The following is a 26,722-nucleotide window of genomic DNA, read 5'->3' on the forward strand; positions in this document are numbered from 1 at the left end:
CCCTCACCAGAAACCAAATCTGCTGATGCCTGATCTTGGACTCCCCAGCCTCTGAACTATCGGCAGTACATTTCTGTAGTGTATAAATTACCCAGTCAAAGGCATTGTGTTATAGCAGCCAAATGGACTAAGATACTGGGCATACGAGCCTATCCAGGCCAATGAGACATTAGGGAATGTGACTGGGAGATTCTGGGAAAGGTTTTCCTTAAAAAAGAAGTATATGGAGTCAGGTGTGGTTGTTCATGCTTTAATCCCAGCACTCAGGAAGCTGAGGATGGAGGCTCACTAGTTTGAGGCCAGCCTAGGCTATGTAGTGAGACCCTGTCTCAAACAAAATAAAACAAACAAAAATAAAATAACACAACAACAACAAAAAGAGGTACATGTGAGTGCTCTTTTCCTTCTTAACTTTGAGTTATTCATTTAATGATGGCATGACTGTAGCAATAGCAGCTATTCTGTCACTGTAAGTATAAAGGTAAGAAAATCAAAGTTAGTCCATACTCCCAAATCATGAAACTGCTGAGTTCTGGAGTCCTTATCTCTGGACTTCTTCTTTTTTTTTAATTCATATTGGACTTCTTCTTTTGTGAGGTCATAAATTCCTCATATTAGTCATCTTTAGTTGGGTGGTATGTTCCTTGTAACCTAAGGCATTCTAACCCATAGACATGATTTATAAAATTTGTTACTGGAAATACCAGAGCATTTCCCAAAAGCAATCTTGTGTTTCTTAGGCTATAATCCCCTGACTTGTGGCATTAGTTCTCAAAACTGTTAAGAGACCAGAACAGAGTTGTTTCAAAATAAAGATTTTTCAACATCTGAAGATATTTCAGCAGCTTCATAGTTATTTTTAGGCTCCATGTGACTCAGGATGGAAACACTTCTATTTCTGACTTTTTAAAATCAATAAGTATGTCACTCATCTCTGACTGGGGTTTTCTTCTGGGGATAGAATACATACACAGGTCCTGAGAAATCTTGATATCTATGATTCTATCATCCAAACTGATAACAACTCTCTTGGAAAACAACATGGCTTTATTACACGTGCCCGCATAAAGTCTCAACAAAATTACAAATGCCCAGGTGGGGAAAATGTTGTGGTTGCTGGTCAGACTGATTGGTAGATTTCCATTCATGTTCAACACTCAATAAATGTGTTAACTGCCTGCTGTGAGCAGGGCTTGTGTGGGACTCTGAGCGGCTAAGTCAGTCAGGCCTCCACCCAAAGGAGTTCTGTGTTAGCTACTTTTGCATCACTAGGACCAGAATACCCAAGAGAACAACTTAAAAAGAAGGAAGGATTTATTTTGGCTCACAGTTTCAGAGGGCTTAGTCCATGGTGTTTGCCTCTGTGCTTCTGGGCCCATTGTGAGGCAGAACAACAGTGCAGCAGGGGGCCTGAAGAGGGGTCCCCACCTCATGGCAGATGGCAAATAGAAACAGAGAGGGACCCATGACAAGGCACAGCCCTCAAGAACATGTCCCCAGTGACCTATGTCCTCCAGTTAGGCCCCACCTCCTTCTGTTTCCAGAACCTTTTAAAATAGTGCCAAACAGCTGGGGACCAATCATGCAACACACGAGCCAGTGGGGGACAGTTTATGTTCAAGTCATAAAGAGCCCCCAGATGGTGAAGGAGAACAGAAAGTAACTAGATAATCCTGATGCAAAAGGAGAAACCTTTTCATAGGGCCAAGTGTAGGGAGCTGTGAGAGTTTGTTTATTCATTCATTCAACTCACTTTGGTCATTCAGCATATTTAAGGAGCATCCATGATGTGTTAGGAGCAAAGAAAACAGTGGAGGAAAGAAAGACACAGTCCCTGTTCTTGTGTTTCTTTTGGTGAAGTGGAAAAGACAGGCAGGTGAACAGATCATTGCAGGTGCTGATGCCAGAAGGCCTAAGAGGGTGACCTAAGATGTCACTTGCCCCAAAGGTAGGGGAATGAGGTCACCTGCCCCAAAGGTAGGGGAATGGAGAAAAGGATGCCTGACATGAGATGGGAAGGATGCAAAGGCAGGACAGCACTGCACACAGGCACAGGGACAAGAGAGACTATGGCAAAGGTCGTTTCAAATGTCCAGAGAAAAAATTGGGCAGACAGCTATACATCTGACAGGGGATTAGTACCCAGGATATATAAAGAACTCAAAAATGTAGACACCACAAAGAACAAGTAATCCAATCAATAAATGGGCAAACGAATTGAACAGACAGTTCTCAAAAGATGGAGTACAAATGGCCAATGAAGAAATATGCAACATCTTTAGCCATCAGGGAATGCAAACCAAAAACCTGCATTGAGATTTCACCTCACCCCAGTCAGAATGGCTACCATCAATAGCATTAGTCTTTGCGCAACAGATGCGTCCAACTGTTGTTGGGAGTGTAAACTAGCACAGACATATGATACATATATGATATACGATTTATATAATGGAGTTTTAGTCAGCCATAAAGAAAAACAAGATTATGTCATTTGCAGGAAAATGGATGGAACTGGAGATCATGTTAGGTGAAATAAGTCAGACTCAGAAAATCAAATATTGCATATTTTCTCTCATGTGGAATCTAGACTTAAGAGAAAATGATATGAAAGTAGAAGAGGAAGTATTTGGGAAGAAGAAGGGACCAGTGTGCATGAGTGTTTGTGGGGGAGGGACAGATAAGAGAGGGTAATGGGGTTGTGTATGTGTGAATGTGATCAAAGTACAACATGCAGATGTCATAATGAAAGCAATTAAACATGTACAAAAAATTGGGCAGAATGGAGGCTGCAAGGGGTGATTTGAAAGTTGCCAAAACAGAGGGGGCCATTGAGCCTGGGGACACTGGTGACATCACTCAGGAATGAGTGATGAGGATGAGGACAGAACCCCTGAGGAAGACCAACATGGAAGAGAGAGAACAGATGACAATTACAGATGGGGTGTTAAAGTCCCCTGAACGCTCATCTTCAATATGCCATTGCTAAATGATACTGACCTATGATTTTTCCTAGTGAAGCCTGCTTTCCTTGAAGTACCCCCATCAGACCTATTGCAAAATGACACCTCCAGGTGTAAATCAGATTGTAACTCTGTCCTTTGCTGATTCCACAGTGCCACCTGTAAGCACAGGAAAAACCCAAGCAAGAACTTGATTCTCTATGGTCAGTTTGGCCTACGTCTTACTGAGGTACTGGGGTTTGGAGTGTGTACAAGTGGGGAAAAAAAAGCACCCCCCGCTGGTGCAAACTCAGAGTGATATGTGGCAAGCTTTGTGCTTACCTCAGCCTCTCTGATCACAGCCTGGTGGGGCTGAAAGGAGGGAGACTGGCTTCCTTGGTGACACATAGCTGGGGATGAGGGCCTGGGAGGCTCTGCACAGTCAAAACTCGGGTATTTAAGATCACCTAAGGCACACAAACTAAAGGAATGAAAGGGGAGTATTGAGAAGTATCTGTCATAGGTGTGAGCATGGAGCCCATGGGAACTTTGTGGACAGAAGCTGAGGGATGGGCCGGAGTCCATCCTCTGGCTGTGGTTGTCCACTTGCTTAGGCACCTAATTCAAGGTTCAGGAAGTGCCTATCTTATAGAGCTATGCGAAGTTACCACTGGCTTTCAGGACCTGGAGAGTTAACAGAGTTCAACCATTCTTGACTGTCTTTAAAATAAATTGTGTGAGCCCTCTTCAGCTTGCCAAAAAGAAGAAGTGGTTATTTTAGAATTCTGGCTTCCAGTATTTGCAGGGATTTCCACATCATCATAGTCATCTTCAGGTTCAATGTAGCCAGGGATAGCAAAGGTCTTCTTGTTTTTGCCTTTATTCACTGATGAGTATTTGACTGGTGGCTGACTTGGGGACTCCTGTGGGGCTGGAATACATAAAAAGGTCCTTATGTGCAGAGCCATTGTGCAGTGATATATTTTTGAATCATTTATGGGTTTCCTACTTCCTGGTGGGCCAGTTCCCCATTGTACAGGGGAAACTCAGAAGCAGACACGACACACATCTCAGCACCACCCAAGTGAGTGAGTGGCAAATATTCATCAGACATCTTGACTCGTACATCTCGGCCTCAGACTGCATTTTGTGGGAACCATGAAGCACTTAGAAACGAGGCCCACCAGAGCTAGTCCCCAGATGAGTACCATTGTGGGTACAGATCCTGATTCTCACGAGGAAGTGATGCAAACCATATTTCCTTGTTTACAGGTCCGTCCCAATCACAGGCTGTTTCTACCACTGCTCATGCACAAATCTCTCTGCTCAGAAGGAAGGAAACAGTGGTGTTTTTAAAAGGTGTAACTAGGGTAGAATGGGTCCATAGCAAGAGAAAGGATGGTTTGAATATGATTTGAATATGATTTCCCAAAGCTTCATCTGTTGGAGGTTTGATTCCCGGTGTAGTGGGACCTTTAAGAGGTGGGGCTTAGTGGGAGATGGTTACTGGCCTCATTCTTCCCACAGGCATCATGTCTTACCATGTGAGCTCTCCCCCTCACATGGGCTTCTGCCTGGAAGCCAACTACATGATTTGGTGCAGCCAATGGGGGTCTTCATGCTTTCAACCTCCAAAACTGTCCGCTAAATAAACCACTTTTTAAATAAATTACCCAGACTCAGGTACTTTGTTATAATAATGGAAAATAGACTAATCCAATGACAAAACAGCTCTGCTCCACCTGTGATGGAAATTGGAATTGCCTATGGCGTTTCCTCAGGGAGCCCAAAAAAACTACTATCATTTAATTTCCTGTTGAAACGAGTTCATGTTCAGGCTCTAGTAGTCACTAGTTTTGTGGCCATGGGTAAGTCACTTAACTTCTCTGTGCCTCAGTGTCCTCAAATATCAAAGGGGAGTAATAATGTACTTGCCTCATAGAATTATCATGAAGATTAAATGAGGCAGTTCCTAACGGGGGCCCGACACATAGTGCATACTCAGTAAGTGTTAGGTAATGTTATTTATCCATTTAACCCAAACATTTTTTGTTAGGTGTCCACAGCTCCAGATGCTGTTCTAGGTGTGGGCAAACACGGTGGTGAACAGGACAAGAAAGGTTCCTGCTTCTCTGGAGTTCATATTTCAGTGGAGGGGAAGATAATAAGCAAATTAACGATAACTAACTAAGACAGTTTGGGTAACTTCTGTAAGTTCCACAGAGGAGAGCAGCAGAATAGGCTAGATAGGGAGATAAGGGAAGGACCCTCTGGGGTGATGACACCTGAGGGACAAGGCAGAGCCAGCTATGCAAACAGCTGAAGGCAGAACATTCCGGCAAAGGGAATCAGGTAGTTATTCTGACAGAAAGAGTGGCAGCCCAAGTTCCTTTTTTATTTATGTTCCAAGCTTGGATTTGAACATGACCATTCACATTCACACCAGGACGTCAAGAGCATTGGTATTTATTTTGTCCCTTTCAAGTTTGTAGATCTGTTTCAAGCAGGATGCCCCTACAAATCCTAGTGTTAGGGAATGGATATTTGTGTCCCTCCAAAACTCTTATGTTGAAATCCTTGGTGTGGCTCTGTTTGGTCATAATGATGGGACCCAGATCCAACAGAATTAGTGAGGATTAATGTTTTTATAAGAAGAGACATCAAAAGCTGGGTGTGGTGGGGCACACTTGTAATCTCAGGACTTGGGAGGCTGACGCAGGAAGATGGAGAGTTCTTGGCCATCCTGGGCTACACAGTGAGACCCTGACTCAAACAAATGAAAAAAAAAAAAGAAAAGAAGAGAAAAAGGAAGAGGAGAGAGAAGGAGAAGGGAAACAAAAGAACAAGAAGGAGAAGGAAGGGAAGGAGGAGAAAGAAGACAAGGAGAAGAAGAAGGAGACACAAGAAAGCTGGCTCTCTTGATTTCTTCCCCAGCTCAGGTGCACTCAGTGTGAGGACACTGCAAGAAGACAGCCATCTGAAAGTTAGAAAGAGAGCCCTCCCCAGAAACCAAGTTGGCAGCACCCTGATCTTAGACTTCCAGCCTCCATAACTATGAGAAAAAAATTAGCTTTTTTTTTTTCAACTGTTAAGCCACCCTGCCTATAGTATTTTTGTTATGGCAGCCTGAGATGACTAAGACATCTAGATAAATTTGTTATCCTACTCTGAACGAAACTGTGATAGGCAAAATGTACTTACTGGTGTCTCCTGGAGACAGTGAACCCCTGGGTGGCAGAGGGGGTAACAGAACTGGCGACTGGTTAAGAACATTTCTAGAGAGAAAGAGAGGGAGTCAGTGTTTGGGTTGGATCATGTTACTGGCAGCAGATGGACAAGACAGCATCAACGAAATCGAATGGGTTAAACCTTCACAGCTCAGTCCCAACAAATTACTTCCTTCCCTTCCTAGGTCCTATGTCCCATTTTTAACTGCCATCCCTAAAGAATCCATTCCTTCTAACCTAGGGAACCAGCAGAGAGTTGAAGCGTTTGTGTACATCCATTAAAAGACATGTACTAGAATGTTTGAAGCAACACTATTCATAATAGTCCTGTAGTTATGGAAGTTGAATGGCCCGTATCAACCCAGCTTGGCCCTATCGGGAAGTAATAGAAACTGTCAGAAGTGAGGCCTGGTGGGAAGCCTTCAGGTCGCTGGGGGCACTTTCTCAATGGAGATTGTGGGACCCCAATCCTTTCTTTTTTTTTTTTTTTTTAGTGGTACTGAGGCTTGAACCAGGCAGGTACTCTACCATTTGAGCCGTTCCGCCAGCCATCACCCTAATCCTTTCTTCTTTCTTTCTGTTTTTAATTCTCTGGCCATGTATTCTTTACCATGACGTGCTGCCTCACCACAGGCCCAAAAGCTGCCATGGACTGGAACCTCCAAAACTGTGATCCACAATGAACCTTTCATCTTTATAAGCTGATTATCTCAGGTATCTCTTACAGAACAGAAGCTAACAGAAGCCCCAAACTGGGCATGGCCTATATTAGCCTGGCTTGTCTGGAGAAACTGAGTCATAAAATTACCCAGATGCTCATTAACATCAGAATGCATAGGTGAGTCATGGTCTATTGGGGTAGTGGAATGCTTCTGTAACCGGGAGAGTGAACAGTCTACAGCCCGGCACACAGATCTCACAAAAATAATGGCAAGGCTGAGATGCAGCTCAGCTGCACAGCATTGTCATAACATGTTCAAGGCCCCAGATTCCATCCTTAGTGTGTAAAAAACAATGCTGAGCAAAAAATGCCAAATAGCAAGTAATACATGCTGTCTGACCCCTTTCATGTAAAGCACAGAAACAACAAAAACCTGACTGGCACTATTTGAGATAGAGGATGCATTTGGGGTGTCCTGACTGAATGTAGTTCAGCCTGAGGTGTTGGTGGTATCTGTGTCTTCATCTGGACGCTGGCTTCCTGGGTCCATTCAGTTCGTGGGAATTCATTGACTTGTGTACTTCCAGGGTACATTTTTCTGTATTTGCATTATACATCAGTAAAAATTCTGAACTGCAATGCCAGTGGGTTTTTTTTGTTTGTTTGTTTTTTTGGTAGTATTGAGTGTTGAACTCAGGGCCTCATTCTTGCTCCACAGGTGTTCTATCACTCGAGCCCCTCTGCCAGCCCTTTTTGTTGGTTACTTTTGAGGGGTTTTGCTCTATGCCTGGGTCAACCTGGACCATGATCTTCCTATTTGTGCTTCTTTGTGTAGCTGGGGATGACAGGTGCAGGCCTCCAGGCCCAGGCATTGGTTGAGACGGGGTCTCATGAACTTTCTGTACAGGCTGGCCTCAAACTGTGATCCTCTTGATCTCAGCCTCCCAAGTAGCTAGGATTACAGGCACGAGCCACTGTGCCCAGCCAGTTTTGTTTTTAATAAAGGTACTATTTTGGTCATCTACCTGCCTGACACATTTGTCTTACTCCTCAAGGAATCAAAACAAAGTTTTTTCTGCTGAAAGCCTTGAGCCTCAATAAAAGCTATTTTAGAAAATCATAGATTTTGTTTTAGATAGTGCATACAACCAGGAGAGAGGACTGGTTCTTGAGGGCTCCTGGAAAATGTTGACTATCCTGCCTCATAGAGTATCTTTATACACCTGGAGGCTTGGGCTTCTCCAGGTAGTTCATGGTTGTGCTCTGCCTTACAGTGGATGACTGCTTTTGTTTGCCTGGGACCCTGAGCAACTCTGTATTCACTTGCCCCTGGAGGGGCTGCAGACAGCAGCTTAAGGTCAGTTCTGTGAGCACCCCATGGCTACATGGCCAGGCCCCAATGATCCTGGACACAGAGGCTCAGGTGAGCTTCTCTGGTCAGAGCTGCTTCACATGTATTGTTACACATTGTTGCTGGGAGAATGAATGGCATCCGGGAAGCCACCAGGAGAGGACACCTGAAGGCTTGTATCTGGTTTCTCTCATGCTCCATGCTCTGTACCTTGTTCCTTTGCTGCTTTTAATCTGTCTACTTTTGCTGTATTAAACTGTAATAACTCTGGGTCCCAAGAGTCCTTCTAGTAAAACATCCAGCCTAAAGGTGTCCTTGGGGCCCCTAACACAGATAGCAATTACAAAACTCCAAATCTTCATAAAAAACCAAAAGGAAACCAAATGCTATATTTTTGTTTTGCACAATAGCTTTCAGAGAACTATACTTATAATCTGCTTAAAGAAAAAAGGTGGAGACTGGGTGGTGGGCCCAGAACACAGAGCCCAACCTGTGACTGCTGCCAAATGTCAAAATAGACTTGACAAGGGGGTCTTGAACAATGCCCTGAGACCCCTGCCTTAAGGTAGGGAGGGTTGGCAGACACATTCCTCCTGCTCCATAGGAAAGGTGGGTGTTTCAAACATAACAGAACACTAGTAGAAGGGCAAGGGCAGGAGCGGGAAGGTGGTTCTCGATATTAAAGAGCAGAGGACTGCTCCCCACTTACTCATACATCTTTTCTTCATCTCCTTGGTTTTGTTTCAAGGGCTTGGCAATTTCCCATTTCTTGCCTAAGAGGGGAAAACCATATCAATTTAGGATGAATTAGCAAAAGCTGTGATTTCAGAGTGTAGAAGCCCTCAGAGACCAAGTCCGTCCAGGAGAGGAACTGCTGAGGGAAACAAATAGAACAGAGAGCTTATAAGTGCTAGACCTGGTGTTTGAACCCAGGCCATCCAACCAGAATCCAGGAGGGCAGCAACTATGTTGTGGGCTGTGTTTCTTCACTGCTTCACACTATGCTAGGCACTTGGTTGGCACTCAGAAGTGTAGGTTGCATGAATAACCAGAGGCTGTTAGAAGGAAATGATAAAGAATAGAAAAACACTTTGTAAATTGTGATGTGTTGGACATATACATTGTTATTTATTACAACTTGCTTGTTCATGTTGATGCTTCAAGATAAAAGAGCGCAGGGAAGATTTCTGTTTAGGCCATACTTTTTTGTCCATATCTGAGAATGGCACGTTTTAATAAGGCAAATGGATGGAGGTGTGTAGGGGCCCAGAATATAGTTTTTTATTAGCACATATTAACTGTACAAGTACTAGGCTTTAGAATACACTCTTTGTATGAAAATTAATTACATTGGGGGGTAGATAGGAAAGAGCTTTGAACTACAAGCCCAGCACGTCTGAGGTTCTGATCCCAACTCTGCCACCAACTCCTGTGGCACCTCTATGTAGGCTCTGTCTACCTCTGAACTTTAATCTTCTTATCTTTAGCAAGAGGTTGAGAAGAATGACAAAAAGATCTTGCTTCTCATGCAGCCTTGACCTTTTAGCACTGGGTTAAGCAGGATTCTGAAGCTGTGTCCAGATGCCGAGAAGAACAGTACCTTAACCGTGGAGGGGACACCTGCCCTAGGTATCCTGGGGAAGGTGGCTGAACTTCTCAGTGTGTTTACCACCTAAGGTGTACTCTGGGCTTAGGTTTTTTTTTTTTTAAGGAGATAGGATCTCAAGACCTCACATCATTGAATCAGAATTTCATGTTTCTGGAAATAAAGAGCAAGTGGAAAACCTACTTGTTGATATTCTAAAGTTAGTGTTAATCTCCATGTGGTTACTTTATGTCTGAGGATGCCAAAAACCTCAGGTCAATGTAGGGATGGTACCACAAAATTCAGAGTGTGGTCTTGGAAAAGACGATCATGGTGGTCAAACATATTGATCATGGGTCAAGTCTGTATTTCACTCCTCCAGACAGTTTTTGACATTCCATAGATGCGGGTTATCTTTCAAGCCCCAAAGGCATGATGCTGGGATCAGCAGCCACATAGAAAGAGAAACAACAGATTCTACTTTCACTCAAACCCCCTGGACTGGCAAGGTCCTTGGAGATTTATTAAACTCCTCCCTCTCTGCATAGGGAAACTGAGGCAGGGACAGAAGTTAGTGGAAAGGCTAGTGCTCAAACCCAGAGTGCATGATGCTCGATCCAAAGTTTAGCCCATACAGGCCTAGGAGTAATCTTTTTGTCCTAACAGAGCCCCTACCTCCACCTACCCGAGTGAGATGGCCATTACCTTGTCTAAGCTGCCACCTACAGACACAGTACAGGATGAGGCCCAGGACGGAGGAGACAACGACCATGGCCCCAGCTAAGATGATCCAGAAATTGTCCCTCCACCAGATCATTGCAGTGGAATCCTAAGAAGAATGGAGACAGAGCATGAGGTGTGAGTGGACAGTGGCCTGGAGTGGTGGGTGACAGTTATCTCCATGCTTTCTACGATATCTGCTGAGGAGTCATATGGCACCAGTTCACAGTCACCCTGCAGATCAGCAGCTAGGGGACCTCAGGCAATACACTTAGCTTTCTCTGAGTCTGCATCACCGTCTGTAACATGAGAATGACAGTGTTGGCTGCTTCCCAGGAGTGTGTGAGGACTAGAGAGCACTCCACAAATGGCAGACATGACCACTGCTCTTTCATGTAATGCCAAAATGCATTATACAAAAATAATAAAGTGCCACTGAAAGCAATGATAGACTACAGCTCTTTTTATATCATAAACACAGGCTGTGCAATTCATAACAGGGGAAGAGAATTCTGAAAGCTTGTCCCCACTAAAACTCATAATGAGGCTTGGTCCCCATGTCACAGTGTTGAGAGATCATGGGACTTTTTTTTTTTATGATACTGGAGTTTGAACTTAGGACCTCATGCTTGCTAGGCAAGTGCTTTACCACTTGAGCCACTCCACCAGCCCCTTTTCACTTTAGTTACTTTTTGGATAGAGTCTCCCATTTTTGCCTGGATGGCCTATACTCCACCTTCCTATTTGCAGTTCCCTTGGAACTGAGATGACAGGTATGCACCACCACGCCCAGCTTATTGGTCGAAATAGGGTCTCACTAACTTTTTGCCTGGGCTGGTTTCAAACCTTGATCCTCCGATCTCTGCCTCCTGAGTAGCTGGTATTACAAGCATGAATCACTGTGTCTGGTGAGGTAGTGAGACTTTTAAGAGGCACTAGGTTGTGAGGGATGCACCTCCATGGAGAGTTAAAGGCATCTCATGTGAGTGAGCTCTTGCAAGACTAGTTCACAGGACTTTCTTCTCTTCTTCTTGTGCCCTGTCCTCTTCCTACCATGAGAGAAGAGCATGAGGCCCTCCTTAGATGGGGCCACTGATCTTGGACTTCCCAGCCTCCAGAACCCTGAGTTAAATAAACCTCTTCTCTTTAGAAATTACCCAGTCTCAGGTATTCTGTTACAGTAATAGAAAACAGACTGAGGCAATGAGTCTCTGAGTGTGGTATGGTCAGAGGGCTTAGCTGAGGATGCAGAGCAAGCTGGGTTAGTATGCACAAGAAAAGTAACAGGAATTTGGAGGCTCAGGCCCAGCAGACTACAGAGGAGGTCCTGAAAGAGCTTAGCAGCAGGGGGAGAGGTCAAGAAGAAAGTGACATGTCAGAGCATAATTAGAAAGTTCCCACAGTGGAAAATGACCAATGCATTTATAAAAGAGTTATGTATAATATTCACTCTTAAATGTTTGTCTGATTCTTGTACCTTCTTTACCATCAAACCTTCAATAAAACTGCATAGCACACAGAAGCTTGCATGAGCAGAATGGAGCAAGAATGATACATGGGCTGAGGATTTCTTGCTGGAGCAAGAATGATACATGTGCTGAGGATTTCTAAGTCAGAGAGGCCCGGTAGACAAGCACAGCCTATAGTGGATTCCAGGCTCCACATAATAGTGGAGAGCAGGCTGTGGGAGGGTTTAACAGGAACAGCCCCAGGAATTCAGGGAGCTCTTGGGGACTCTGGGATCTCTCCACCCATGGAACAGGCACTTTGCCAGTTTATTTGGATATTAAAGCAAATGATCCTCCAGGGATTCTGGGATATATGCTGGCATCATGCTTGCAGGAGAAACATCTTCCTGGGTCACCATTTAATAGTCAATGGAAACTCAACCATGCCTATTCAAGCAGTGCTATTTCAGATCCATGCTTTTGAGTAATATTAATAAAACAAAAAGACACCAGTGTGGATAATAGAGAAACAAGGCAGAATTAGGCTGCTGTAGAGTCATTATTGCTATGAAGACCTAACTTGACTGGAAAAAAATTTTAAAATGTGTTTGTATTATCTGCACAGTGTCTTCCTTGATTAAATAGTTATATTGTGATTTGGATTTTCAAGCTTCTCTTCTTTTCTATCCTCCTTCTCCTCTTTCCCCTCCTCCTTCTTCTTCTTGTTCTTCTTCTTCTTCTCTCTCTCTCTCTCTCTCTCTCTGTCCCTGCTAGGAATTGAACCCAGGGCCTTGAACTTGAAGGCAAGTGCTCTACCACTAAGGTACATCCCCAGGCCGCAAACTTCATTTTTTTTTCTAAAGTTTTGGCTTAAACAAATAAAACATTCCTTGGCTACTAATAAAGATATGTGTTGCAAAATCAATCATGTATAACTAGCACTCCTCTGTAAACATTATTCTGTACTTACTTTTGCTCTATGTGGCTTTTGTGACTTATCCATATGCTGATTTACTGGAGATTTATTCTTAAGGGTTTGATGTGTCAGCTGCCTGGGTTAACTCAGCACCTAGGTATGTACACTGCAGATGTCTTGTCGCAGATCATTTTTTTCTGGGTGCTCACAAGAGAACAATACAGGAAGAAGAACCAAGGAAAAAGAAAAGAAAATGCAAACTGGAAATGGCTCTCAGTAGTGCCTGCAAAATGTGGTTTTACAGAGCCCAATGAGGTCAAAAGAAGGCAGCCTTTTTCTCAGCAAGTGTAAATTGGAATGTCATCTTCCTCAGCCTTGGGGAAGACATACAGAGAGATGGACAAATAGATGGATGAATGAATAGGTAAGTACACAGGTACATAGGTAGGCAGGTATGTAGGTAGGTAGATGATAGATAGATGATAGATGATAGATAGATGATAGATGATAGATAGATGATAGATGATAGATAGATAGATAGATAGATAGATGGACTGAATTTTCTTTCCTCCATTTTCTTAATTCTTTTCCATCATACTCAAATGTTTGTCTCCTAGTTCTTTGTCTATCTTTCCTCACATATTTTTCTGTCTCTTTGTCTTTTTTGTTTTAGTCTTGACAATTTTTTTTCCAAAAAGCAGCACTTTAGAACTACCAAAGTCAATACCAAGACCCAAGGGTTAAAAACTGTTATATGTTAGGACTGGGTAGAAGGAGACACAGGAAGATAGGGGCTACTGCTTTTCACTGCAAATCCTCTGTGTTACTTGATTTTTGAACTATTTGCTTTCACCTTGAGAAATCTGAAAAAAAAAAGTCAATTAACCATGTAGCATAGCTTCCACGGAAAGCCACTGCTTAAGTTTCAAGGCCAAAGAAATTTCATTTTTGCCGAGTTCCTGGAAAAAAAAAGAGGAAGTATAATGATATTGTCAGAAAGCGAATTTATACACACACACTTCCGAGTGGCTCAGAGGGATGAGCTTTCTTTTTCTTACAAATAAAGCTGATTTGATTTGCTATCAGATGTCTTAAGTGTGCTGAGTGGACTGAGTTGTCTGCTAAGTTCATTCTCACTCCTCATCTCATTTCACCTTTAACCACTACCCTGTTCCCCAGATGGAGAGTTGAGACCAACTCTGAAAGTGACCTGCCCAGGGTCACCAGAATACCTTCGTTCTATGCCACGGGGTCTTCCTCTGTTGATGTTGATAATGTGGTTCTTAAGTTACCAAGGAAGGGCCAAACATGGTTCAAGATGTCTTGCTTTAGAAGGAGCATCACTGTGACAGTGATAAGGTGGTGCGAGGGGCTACAGGGAACCCGTGGAGTAAACGTTCAGGGCGCACCGTGAAGAATAAAAGTCTTAAGTTCCCCACATTCTAAGACTGGAGAAACAGCCCTGGGGTCAGCCCCTTCATGGACCATAAAGAGATGCCTTCTCAACAGAACTGAAGAGAATTTGTCGTTTTGAAAGAGTGCAGTTGAGAGAGGGAACTCAACAGAATCACATTCCATTCCCAACTTAATGTCCCTTAGGCCACTAGGATAGTTTAATGGTTAGGGTGCTTCCAGAAAGATGAGAGGAGCTCTGGGAAAAGATGTTGGGGAATACAGGAAAAGGAAAGTGGGCAATGCCCACAGGATCATAGTCAGGCCCTGGAAATATACACTAGTTTGATCTTACCCTTGCTACAAGGTTTGGAGTTGGGGCCAAGAGGGTAGATAAGATTGTAGGGTACAGGACTTCAGAGAGCTACTGAAGCATGGGGCAAAGAAGTGTTTGCGTTGGAGGATGCTGAGACTCATCCCAAAGATGTAGCCACATCTCTCAAGGATCACAAGAGATCTCTCAAGGCACTGAAGCCTTCAGCAGTGGGCCAGTTGGGAGCCTTCACTCCACCTCCACAAACAGCATCTGCTGTAATGGCCACTGATGGAAGGGTTCCCACAGAAAACTACTTGTCCACCCCACTCCAATCTCCTCCTCAATCTAATGCCAGGGAGGGAAAAGTCGGGAAGTGGGTGTGTTCCTCTCACCAGCACAGAGTGGCGAGCTCTGAGCCAAATGTAAGATCAAAATTTGAAAATGAGCACAACTACATTTTAAAAACTAAAATGGGTCTGCTTGATAATCAAAGGTCATTTAAAAAAGTTTTGGAATTAGACTGAAATGTTTCTGGGGGAGCTCAGGCAACAGCTGTTTTCAGAATCAAACTAACAGATAGGTAGTATATGACAACACAGATTTATCACGCAAGCCACCATGCATGTGCCTGCAGCCCCAGCTATTTGAGATGCTGAGGCAGGAAGCTTACTTGAACCCAGGAGTTCAGGGCCAGTCTTAGCAACATACATAGGGGGACCAATCTCTCTCTCTCAATCTCTTTTTCTTCAATAAATTATCTTACATTTGTGAAGGCCACTCACCTTCCTCAGCTCATGGCCCTTTCCCCATCCTCAATGCCAGCTCTGCTCATTCTCCCACAGTCACACCTCCCTGCTGTTCCTCCACTGCCTCCCTCCCCCATCAAGGTTCTTGTGATTACATTGCCCCTTCCCTCCAGCTAATCCAGGATAATTTCTTCATCTCCAAGTCAGCTGATTAGCAACCTTCACTCCCCTTTAGCATGAAATCTGACATGGTCACAAGTTCTGGGGTTCCGATGTAGACACCTTGAGGAAGGAAGGGTCACAATACAAATGACTTCGTGCACAAATTTAATGATGACACTCTTCAGTTAAGGTAGTTCCATGGGTTTATACATTTTAAGCTTGCTTTTTTTCATCTTAGTGATGTCTCAGGAAGGAAAAAAAGAAAGAAAAGAAAGAAAGAAAGTGATGACTCTTTGGGCAGAAAGTCATCACAGGGTGCCTGATATTGCTGACTTGTCATAAAGCAACAGAGTCTTACTACAAGGTGGATATGGGGTGGGAGAAGAGGCTGCTACATGGGAGTGAAAATCTGTTTTCAAAATGCTGAGGAGATTGGAGTCTCGTGCTCAAGGCACTCAGAGCACCTTGAGGGACCAGAGCTGGTCCAACCCCTAACCCACAGGTCAGCGCGGGTCCCAGGTCACGGGGAGGGACTGGGTCTGCAGGCGCCTGTATAGGGATCCCTCCTGGAAAGAGGTCAGGGAGCCAGCATGACCTTACCTCAGTTCCTGTCAACCTAGGGACAGGTGGTGGGCCAAGGACTTGAGGACTATCAGAAGTTGCCATCCTTGCATGTTGGAATAAGCTAGGGAGCTTTAAAAACTGCCAAAGATGCTGATGAAATTGATCTGGGTTGGGACCTGGCCATTGGGGTTTTGTAAAGCTCTCCAGATCATTCCAATATGAGGCTAAGGTTGAGAACCACTGGCATACCTGTCGTTGTTCAATGCTTCATTATAAACTCCCAAGGGAGAGACTATTCTATGGGTGGGGGGAGTGGCTCAGGACCCACTTGGATTACCATGGATACCAAAATCCATAGATGCTCAAGTCACTTTTACAAAGTGGCATATAACCTATGCATATCTACAGTGTACTTTAAATAATCTCTTTATTACTAATAATACCTAGTAAATGTCAATGCTATGTAAATGGTTGCCTTACTGTATTGCTTAGGAAAAAATGACAAGGGAAAATGTGTGCACATGTTCAGTACAGACATAACATTTAAAAATATTGTCAGTCTTCCATGAGTTGAATCTGTGGATGCAGAGCTCATGCATATGGAAGGCTGACTTACTCCCATTTACAGATGAGGAAATAAAACTCAGAGAGGTTAAGAAATTTGCTAAAGGCTACATGGGCTCATTGACTATCTGAGATTCCTTCTCCATCCAGTACAAGCACCAAAGGGGTACTCTGTTCACTCTGCCACCCTGACATGAAACTGTTAAGTTCTTTCTTTTCATAACAGAACTGAAAGCAGAACCATGATTCAAGAATTTCCAGTATTGGCAAGACTTCAGTTTTAGCTGTGACTTGTTGCACACAATAAGGACCACAGTATGAAAACATGGTTAGAAAACTAACAGGCATTGTGTGCTGGGCTGGCTTACCTAACTACTGTCCATGCCCCAGGTAGGTAATCATTATTAGTACTTCATTTTACAGATGAGAAAACAGAGGCACACAAAGGCTTAACAACTTGTCCAAGGTTGCAGAGCTAATAAGGAAAAAAAAAAATTTAGAAACCAAATGTGCCTGACTCGAGGACCTTAATTTTTGACCACCAAATCGGGCTTCTCAAATGTACATTTGAATTGCACGGGACATGTATTGAAATGCATTTTAATAAGGGGTCAAGGTCATTTGTTCCCATTGACTCTCGATTCTGATTTGACTCCTCAGACATCAGCACTTTTAACAAGCACTCCCGGTAGTCCTCAGGCCTCAGTGAGCAGCTCAGCGTTTGGCTGGTCTGCAGGGCTCCCAATCTGGGCTGGAAAGGAAATGGGACACTTATTCCCTGCAATGGTCACAGGTGGCAGGGCAGGAGCTGGGTGAAATGAAAGGCACGAAAAGACTCCTGGAACTGAAATAGCTTTCCTGATGGCTTGTCCCAGTGCCTGGAAGCCACCATTAAGGAATGAGTCATGTCTCTTCAGGGCCAGGCTCCACTCCTCCTCCTCCCCCAACCTCTCCTCCATTTAAACTCACTTTCCTGACTGTTTAGACATGGAAGAAGAAAAACTGACCCATTGGCTCCTCAGTTTTCCTTCCTGAGGACATTGACAGGAGTAGGGACATGTGAGAATCTTTGTCCAAGATCCCTGGAGGATGGTTATAGCAGAATAAGATGGGGTGTAGGAATGTGGTTCTTAAAGGACAAAGATGACCCAGGAAACCCCTAGTCATCTAGGGTTGTGACCTCCGTTTTTTTCTCCTCAGTCATCCTGCTCTCAGGAAAAACTCTAATCTCATTCACTCTGAGAAGACCAGAGGGAAAGAAGAAATCAATCCGTGCATCAAAGTTGATTGTTTGTTTGTTTACAACATGAGAGACTTCATGTGTTTATAAACCGTGAAGATGCCAGGGACAGAAAAGAGATCAAGGAGCAAGAACTCTTAAGTGAAGAGTCTAGGAGATCCCTTGACCACAGAGAGACAGAGAGAGACAGAGAGAGAGACAGAGAGGCTGAATAGAACTGAGAAATGGTAGCCTAGGGACAGATGATACAAAAAAAAATTTTTTTTTAAAGTAAGCTAAAAATCAAGGGCATGAAAAAAAAATCCTAAGTGAGTGAGCCGGGAGCTGAGAATAAGCACTGCACTAATAGATATCTTGAAGTCTAACCATACTTTTAACCTTGTAGTAATGATTTGTTCTAGATAAGCACACCCTGAGTAAATATCTTGAGAAAAACATCTAGTAAAACTCATCCTTGGACTAGAGAGAATCTCATTAAAGAAGAATAAATATCTCCTAAATATGGGCTTTTTCTGCCATAAATAAACATCTAAAAGAAAGTAGCTGGTAGATCTTCCAACATATATCACCCATGTCAATTAAGCAAATTGGGTATTTGGGAATCTCAAATTAGTTTCAGAACATAAGATACAATTAGGGGAGGGTTGTTAAGATTGCAAAATTAAACATTGTACCTGAAGAGAGCACACATTTCCTTTTCCCAATTAAGTAGACCACTGATGGAGATAGCTTTTGTGACATTGCCCCAGATGAGGGATATACTCAAAACTTAAAAATGCCTAATATTCCAAAAAAGGGGGGGGAGGGGCTGGTGGAGTGGTTCAAGTGGTAGAGCACCTGCCTAACAAGTGTGAGGCTCTGAGTTCAAATTCCAATACCACCAAAAATGCCTGACATTAAATTTAAAAAGTGCCAATAAAAGTTACAAGAAGCTGGATGTAATGGCTTATGCCTATATTCCCAGCTACTCAGGAGGCAGAGATCAGAAGGAATCATGGTTCTAAGCCAGTCTGGGCAAAAAAGTAAGTGAGACCCCATTTCTCAACAGGTAAGTCAGGCATGGTGTTCATGCCCATTATCCCAGTTACAAGGGAGATATACACAGGAGGATCAAAGTCCAAAGACAGCCTGGGCAAAAACATGAGACCCTATCTGAACAAATAACTAAAGCAAAGAGAGCTGGGGCATGGTTCAAGTGGTAGAACACTTGTTTGGCAAGCACAAGGCCCTGAGTTCAAACTCCAGCTCTGCAAAAAAAAAAAAAAAAAGTCACAAGAAACAGGCACCCGTGTCATAAAGACTTCAGTTAGCAAGATCACCTGAGGCTCACTGTCTCCGTGCTTGGATGATAAAGTAGCAGGTGCCAAGCACAAAGAACATGCTTGTCTGAAGGAAAGTAAACTCCCCTCAACTGAGCTGAGGCTGAGAATTACAAATCCACCTTGCACAAAGGACTCGGTGCCTTCTCGTGGGTCCACATCTCCTACTCTTCGCGATGTGCTTTGTTTTCCTGCCGTCTGTAGACTTCTTACCTAACTAGACTTGTCCTAACTTCTTTTCTGTGGTGGTGTCATGAACTCAGTCAACATCAGGGTTTCGAACACAGTACCCCATGTTACTAACTCCAACCTCAGGTTTTGAGATTCATGCCCTCTGGGAACCTCCACATGTTTGAGCTGTCCTGGTTCCAGTGACATTTGATGGTGACCCATGTTGGAACATTTGAATGGTGGTTCTGGCCACAGACCCAGAAGGAAGACTGGGGTATGAGATCAGGCAATTGAGAGCTCACACCCACAAGCTTCCATTTTTTCCACAGTAGGAAGCAAAGTCAATGAGTTGAGGCTTGTGTGGGATGGGCAGGAGGCAGACAGGCTTGAGGACAGTGGACCTATGGCGAGCAACAAATTCCTCCAACACTTATCTGCCGGGTTTCCCCACACTGCACATCCCCAGGGTGCTTCCCTCTGGATCTTCCTTCCTCCTCACCTGCCTCCTCTGGCTAATAGCCCCTCAGTTACCTGAAGGGCTATCACAGACCCTGCAACATGTGTGATCAGCAGGTGAAAGGCAGTTTTCTTCCATATAAGCCTGTTACAGTGAATTACCTCTTGGTGTGTTTGTTCTATTGTTCGTTGGTGTAAGCACCATGCGAGCAGGTGCCTGGCTTCTCTCTTCACCTCTATGTCTTAGTGCCTACAACATTCCTGGGACACAGTAGATTCTCTGTAGTATCAGAATACATGGGTGAATGAAATATATTGAGCCTGGTTCTCCACACTGCATGGACTTCCCTGGGGACAAGGCAGGGTGGTAGGGGTGGGTCGTCCTTTGCAAGGTTACTTCCTAAATTCTAAATTCTAAAGAGAAACTACATTTAAATGATAAGACTATAATTGCTGGCACTGAGGGTGGAGCTCAGTGATAGGGTGCTTGTCTGGCATGCACAAGGGCCTGGGTTCGATCTCCAGCACCATAAATAAAAAAGATGGTAACTGCTAACTAATCTTTCTTTAGATTTACGGCACCCAGAACATCATTTGTATTACATCATAATATGCAACACCTTCCTTATCCTTTAGTTTTGTGCTTGTAAATTGCTACGAGATTTAACTTGCAGAAAAGTAACTTGTTTGTTACTAGGACCCAGGAGGTTGTAGCCAGTTGAAGAAGGAGAAAAAGAGAAAAAAGGAGACCCACACCGAGGATGATGAAGATTTTGCCAACATGTAGTCTTCCTGCCTAGTGTCTCCACACCTCCTTTCCCTCTAAATAAAATCCTTTTGTTACCTCAGCTCCCCAAGATGGAGCTTTGAGGATAACAAACACATCTTCCAGAGTGCCAGCCCTGAATAAAATTGATTTCCTGTCTGCAATTCCAGCACTCAGGAGGTAGAGAAAGGAAGATTATGAGTTGGAGGCCAGTCTAGACTACATAACAGGATTCTGTCTCAAAAAAACAAACAAACAAACCCAAACTGCTTTCCAGTGGTGAACAGCCAGACTTGGGTCTGGTTCAGTAGACAGTTCTGATGCAGGGTTTGAACTTTCTGTGACTTTGTAGTATAATTCCAAAGCCACCTCTCTAGGACCCATAACCTTGCATGGAGGTTACTAGTCTGGTTGGCAAACAGCATGCAATGTTATGCAAATGTCAGGTGGTAGGGTTCTAGATTCCTCCTACTTTCCTCCTACTTTCTCCCAATTCCTCTAGTTGCCTAAGACATTTTCAAGGGATGTAAGCGAGCCTGATACAATTCCCAGTGGTTTGGGAGAAAGGATTGAGCAAGGCACTTCCCAGGGAGGGGGCAGGTGGGATGAGAGAGCAGCCATGGTCCCAACTCTGATGACTCCAAAAGGCATTTCAACTGAGCATGTGACAGAATTACTGTTTCCTTCTCAGGAATTCCTGAGACTGCATTTACTCAACATTTGCCTTTTCTTCAGTCAAAATCCTCAGTAAGAAACACTGAAAAGTAGAGTGTGCAATGTGAAAGGTACGCACACATCCACACAATGTGAAGCACTGAACGGGAACAGGTTTCTCGTCCCCAGTTTGCTGGGCACTGGGTTTTGCACTTAGAACAATGTCTCAACTGCCTCCTTACAGGAGTCTGCAACTCTTCCAGACATGGGGCATTGCTAAGAGCAAACCAAAGAAGTTCCACCTACAACTACCTTTTAGGAAGGGCAGCCAGGTTTCAATTGTGCAGAGCACGGGGGTGGGGGGGTGGTAGGGGGGTGCTGGGGCGGGAATGAAGTCTGCTGGTAGGGCCTGCGGGAGAGGTGGATTCCTCTGGGTCATAGAGGGGGAAGAATTTGGAATTCTGGGAGAGAACGTGATGGGGAGGGCATGAAGAAGGAGAGTCAGTCAGTCCCTGGTACAAAGGAAGAAGGAGTAATAAGTGATTGGAAATGGGACAGCAAAGACTTTCAGAACATTTTCTATTCAGTTTACATTTATTCAGTTTGCAGTTCACTGGTGGTGCTAGGTACCCTCAAGTGGGCATGGGAAGAGCAGGGCAGAACAATAAAAAAGGACTCCAGCATCTTGTCTCCTTCTCTGTCCTCCCACTCTGTGAAAGGCTGGAAACCTGGGCTTCCTTCCCCTTCCTCCATGGCTCCCTGTCCACCCCCTTCAGCCAGGCAGCCTCTGGATTTCACCTCTGCCTCTGCTTTCAAATCCATTCCCTTCTCTCCACCCCTCCTTTCCTCATCATCTCTACGTCTAGACCGTTGTTTTTTGTTGGTTCTTTTTGGTTCACTACTGGCTGCCAAATATAAACAAGACCCTGTCCCTCCCCTGCTGCAAGCCTTTCAGTCTTTATTTTGAGGGAAGCAGAATGAAATCTGAGCTTCCCACTGCTCAGCATGGCCAAAGACACTTGCCATGGGTACCTGCTTACTTAAACTGCCTCAGTACTCTCCCCACCTCCTGTGCCCTGCCTGGCAGACACCCTACAGTTCCAAGGACTCCCTGTGCCGTCCTTTACCTCTCCACTCTGGGCTCATTCCCCAGCTTAGAACAGGGTGTGACCCACCAGGGACCTTAGGGCCTGGCAGTTCTCCATTTGTACGGCTTGTACACAGGAGGTATGTGTGGGCAGCAGTCTGGTTGTCTTGAAGTTGCATTTGCATAGCAAGCATTCTGTTTTTATTTAGATATGCAAAATTAATAAGAATAGCAAAACTTTCCACAGATGCATAATTTGCAAATTCACACTTGAAATAAAATTGAGAACATGTCAACTGTCCACAACAAAAATTGGAAATGTTTTTATTCTGATGCCTTGGAGGAGAGACATGGAAACAACTGGTGGAAGATGTGGAAGTGACTCTTTTCCTTTCTCCTAACCCTCCCCCTCAAACCCACTGCTTGATTCTGTCATGGCCACAGGGTCCTCTGAATGAGCCTTGAACACAAGAAAGTCAATCTTCAATTCTCTTATCAAAAAAGTACTCAATTCTATATACTTTTATTTTTTGTGTAAAAATAAAGGGTAATTTACAAGCAATTTCTTAAATTATTAATAACTATTAAAACTTGATGTTCTTGAACTGAAATTAGCAGGTTCCTAGACTTTGCTGAGGACTCCAAATAATATTCTGCCAGGAAGTCTAGACACTACTCCTGGCCATCTTGCTGACATCACACACCTCTTGGCAGAGTGGACTCCACAAGTCAAGGAGAAAAAAGCTGCTGCTCTCGACAGATGTGATCTTGAGTGAGTTTGGCATTCAGCTATTGTGGTGTATGTTTTTAAAAAGAACAAATTTTATTACAATTCTTCTATGTGCAGGAGTAAGAAGAGATTCAAAGACAGGCAAGATGGCTGAACCTTATGAGAGTCTCATAAAGGGAGAGGGGCTTGCTCAAGTGAAAGAGTGCCTGCTTGGACTTCTGGGGGAGGGCGGGAGGCACTGGGAGACTCCAGGGACAGATGTGCACGGTGAACAAGGGTGTCTGGCTGATATTTAATTATATATTGGGACTGGTTTAGCTTCTTTGTTAATTAAATTTATTATGTGGCATCTATGATGTATGCACATGCTAACACCAACAGTATTTTAAACCAATAATTTTAATAAGCTGATATGTGTATATTGTTCATTTAATGAACATTGCATGCATTATATCTGTTGCTAAAGAAGATATATAAACACATTTGCATATTTATGTATTTATGACACTTGGTGGATGATGTTTATTGGTGAATTTGTGTGTTTTTTGTGATGCTGGGGATTGAACCCAGGACCTTGCACATGCTAGGCAAGCACCCTACCACTGATCTATATCCCCGGCCCACATATTATTTTTTTAGATAACATGCAATATCTTATTAAAGTGAATAATAAAATAACCAAGATGCTTGTAAGCTCATTTACATTGTTTTATTGTATAGGATTATAAATTGCTTTTTAGTATAAAATGTGGATAAGTTCACAGACCTCTGTACTTAAGGGACAGGTTTGCAGTTACTCATTTGAGAATTCTTTGATTATATTCTCATTTTGTATTCCATTCTTTGCATCATGTTCTAATGATGGCATCATAGTTCCATGATATTCCATCATGCTATATTAAGAGATGCTGGATCTGAATGAAAATCCTACAGAACTGAGAAGGCAAGGGTAAGCTGGACAGGCTCCCGCTGAGTTGAGTCATGCTGTTCCATGTGCCTCTGGGGTGAGGGGAGCCTGCCATGACAGCTCTCAGATTCATCGTGAGTCTGATTGTTTTTCCTTACAGGACTTGACTCTCTCATACCTGCTCATCCATCATAGTTTACTGTCTGCCTGGCATATTTGTCTGTCCACAGTTAGAAACTAGATCCATTTGCTAGCAAAAAGTGAAAAATAATAAAATCTTATTCTGACAAATTGTGGTGAAACTGATCCTCCTACAGCAGTAAATATGTACTACAATCTTCCTCCTCCTCCCCTTTCTTCTAATTTTGGCAGGTGGTGGGCGGGGATAGGGGGTAGTTTGAAACAGGGTATCACTATGTAGCCTAGGCTGGCCTCAAACTTGCTATGTAGCCCAGGTTGGCCACCAACTCAAAAAACAATCCTCTTGCCTCTGCCTCTGAAATGCTGGGATTACAGGAGTGTGACACCATACCTGACTAAAAAAAAACTTTTTGGATACAAATGATAATAGATTTAAAAAATGCTCATATCTTTTGATTCACTATTTCTAGAAATCTAGCCTGAAAAGCAATCCAGAGAAAATAAAACTTAATTGCATAAAAATGCACACCTCAGTGTAGATACATAGGGAGCGATTTAGAAGTCAAATAGTGGAGGATTGGGAGTAAATTACAGAATTACTTGATGGGAAGGGATGCAGCAATAAAGTAATAATTAAGGAGAAAGCATCAGACGAGAATTATGTTGAGGACACTTGTTTTGTTTTAAATAGGAGTAGAATACAAAATTGCACCTATATTGTAGCCACATGTTCACATGACATTACCAGAAAATGTGGCTGGACACAACTGGAAGAAAACATGGAAAAACGATTTTCATTTTAGTGTGCAAGAGTAGGTTCCCTCTCTACTACCTAACCTTGTTCTTAGGCACAAAATAAACACATTTTGAAAATTTTGGGCATCACTTCTGAGAAGGCTTTTGGTCCCTGCTCCAAATAGACCAATCTTCTTATGTTTCTTAGATGTTCTGTGTGAGTGTTTGCCCTTAGCAGAGCCTTCCAGAGCCGTGGATTATTCAGCTCTTCTAAAATTCTTCCTGCCATCCAATCAAACTGCCTCTTGTGTTGCTTGCTTTTGTTTGGTTGGATCTAAGAATGTAGAGGAAAACTGAAACCCTGTCACTCAATGGTTCTTTGACTGGTGGAGTGGACCAGGCATACCTGGGCCATGAATACAGCTGTGTCGTTTGTATTTCTGTTTCTTGAATGTGTTTCTATCAAAACACAACGTGCAAAAACCTCAAAATAACCTGTACATAGGAGAAAAAAGACTGCATGGCAATGCACTAAACTCTTCACAGTGGTTCATACAGGTGTGGGATTTGGGCTCATTGTTCTCTCTGCAGTTTTCAGATGAAAAAAATTCTAAAAAAAATTTAAAAAGAAGCCTCCCAGCCTGTGTTCTCCAGGCTCAACAATGCTCACTTTTTTTTTTTAAATTAGCAGTCTTGCTATGATGCTTAGGCTGGCCTTGAACTCCTCCTGCCCCAGCCTTCTGACTACTGGGACTACAGGGGCATGGTCACTGTGCCTGGCAGTGATACCCACTTTTGATTCTTCCTGTCACAATGGGGCAAAGGAAAGAAGTGGTTTGGGAACAAGTACAGAAGACAGTGGAATTTGAACAACAAATGCAACCCAGGTCTCCTCCTTAATTAATTTTCCAGAGGGGAAGAGCAGATGGCTCAATCAAGATCTCACTGCAGCATAGCATACCTTGACCCTGAGGCTCCTGAAGGCAGAGTGCCTTACAAATCAACACTGGAAATGCAATGTGAAGATACCCAGACTGGTGATGCTCCAGGTGCTTCATCCAAGAGCCCCAGGATGTATCCTAACATTCATCTTGTCCATGCTTCACCCCACTCTCCAGCACAGTACCATGAGGGTCCTGCCACATATCAGGTACCAAATCTCACCATCAGAATCCAGACAGTGATAAGAAGCCCTTACTTCACACCCATTTCCTACATCATTTCACCCTGAGAGGTAGAATTCATGATCCCTGACATACACACCAGGACACAGAAGCCCAGAGGGGTGAAGTGATGCCTGGGGTTGCCCAGCCAGGGATGGGCAGAGCAGATTCCTTAATGCTAGTGTTTCTTCTCCACTCCCACCCAGTGCTGGGACTATGGCATCAGGCTACAATCTCCTATGGTTGCTTATGTGGACACACGACCTGATGCCACTGGCAATGCCTGTAGTGAAGAGAGCAGAAAATGGACCCCAGGAAAGTCAAGGTACTTACCTGGATCACCAGGCTATCCAGATGTGAGCAGCTAAGGAGACAGCAAGGGACTGAGTGCTGTGCTCAAGCAGCTAGTGACAGGGAGTGCCCTCTCAGCCCACACAAACCTCACCCAACGCTACAGGCAGTGAGCACCAGCCTGACCTCACTTCCTCTTTCTGTCTGCCCATGGAGGAGAGACCTGGGTACCATCACCAGGCAACAATTGCCCTTTACAGAGAAACTGACTACCCCAAACTTTCCAGAAGTGAGAATATTCTCAATGCCTTTTGTTGTTCCCACCATGCCCACCAAAGAGACATCATGGCATGGGAGGGTTTTGGGGGGCAAGTTTCAGGCTCTGGGGTGGGTAGAGACCTGGCAGTGTGAGCTGGGGAGCTGTCCCCACAGTAGAGTCTTACTGACCATTCCTGGACATGGCAACCTGGA

The 26,722-nt window shown here is 43.8% G+C and overlaps 1 protein-coding gene across 1 annotated transcript; it reads right to left on the reverse strand.

Moving 5' to 3' along the window:
- Window positions 1-1,027: 1,027 nt before the first annotated feature.
- On the reverse strand, window positions 1,028-26,394 carry Scimp (SLP adaptor and CSK interacting membrane protein). Its single transcript, XM_020168253.2, has 5 exons — window positions 26,294-26,394; window positions 10,469-10,592; window positions 8,888-8,951; window positions 6,141-6,214; window positions 1,028-3,870 (listed from the first exon to the last, which is right to left on the reverse strand). Exons 2-5 carry the CDS (start codon window positions 10,578-10,580, stop codon window positions 3,662-3,664), a joined length of 459 nt encoding a protein of 152 aa, XP_020023842.1. The 5' UTR covers window positions 10,581-10,592; window positions 26,294-26,394; the 3' UTR covers window positions 1,028-3,661.
- Window positions 26,395-26,722: the final 328 nt, after the last annotated feature.

The sequence above is a fragment of the Castor canadensis genome, chromosome 11, assembly GCF_047511655.1.
Source record: "Castor canadensis chromosome 11, mCasCan1.hap1v2, whole genome shotgun sequence".
NCBI classification, from domain to species: Eukaryota; Metazoa; Chordata; class Mammalia; order Rodentia; family Castoridae; genus Castor; species Castor canadensis.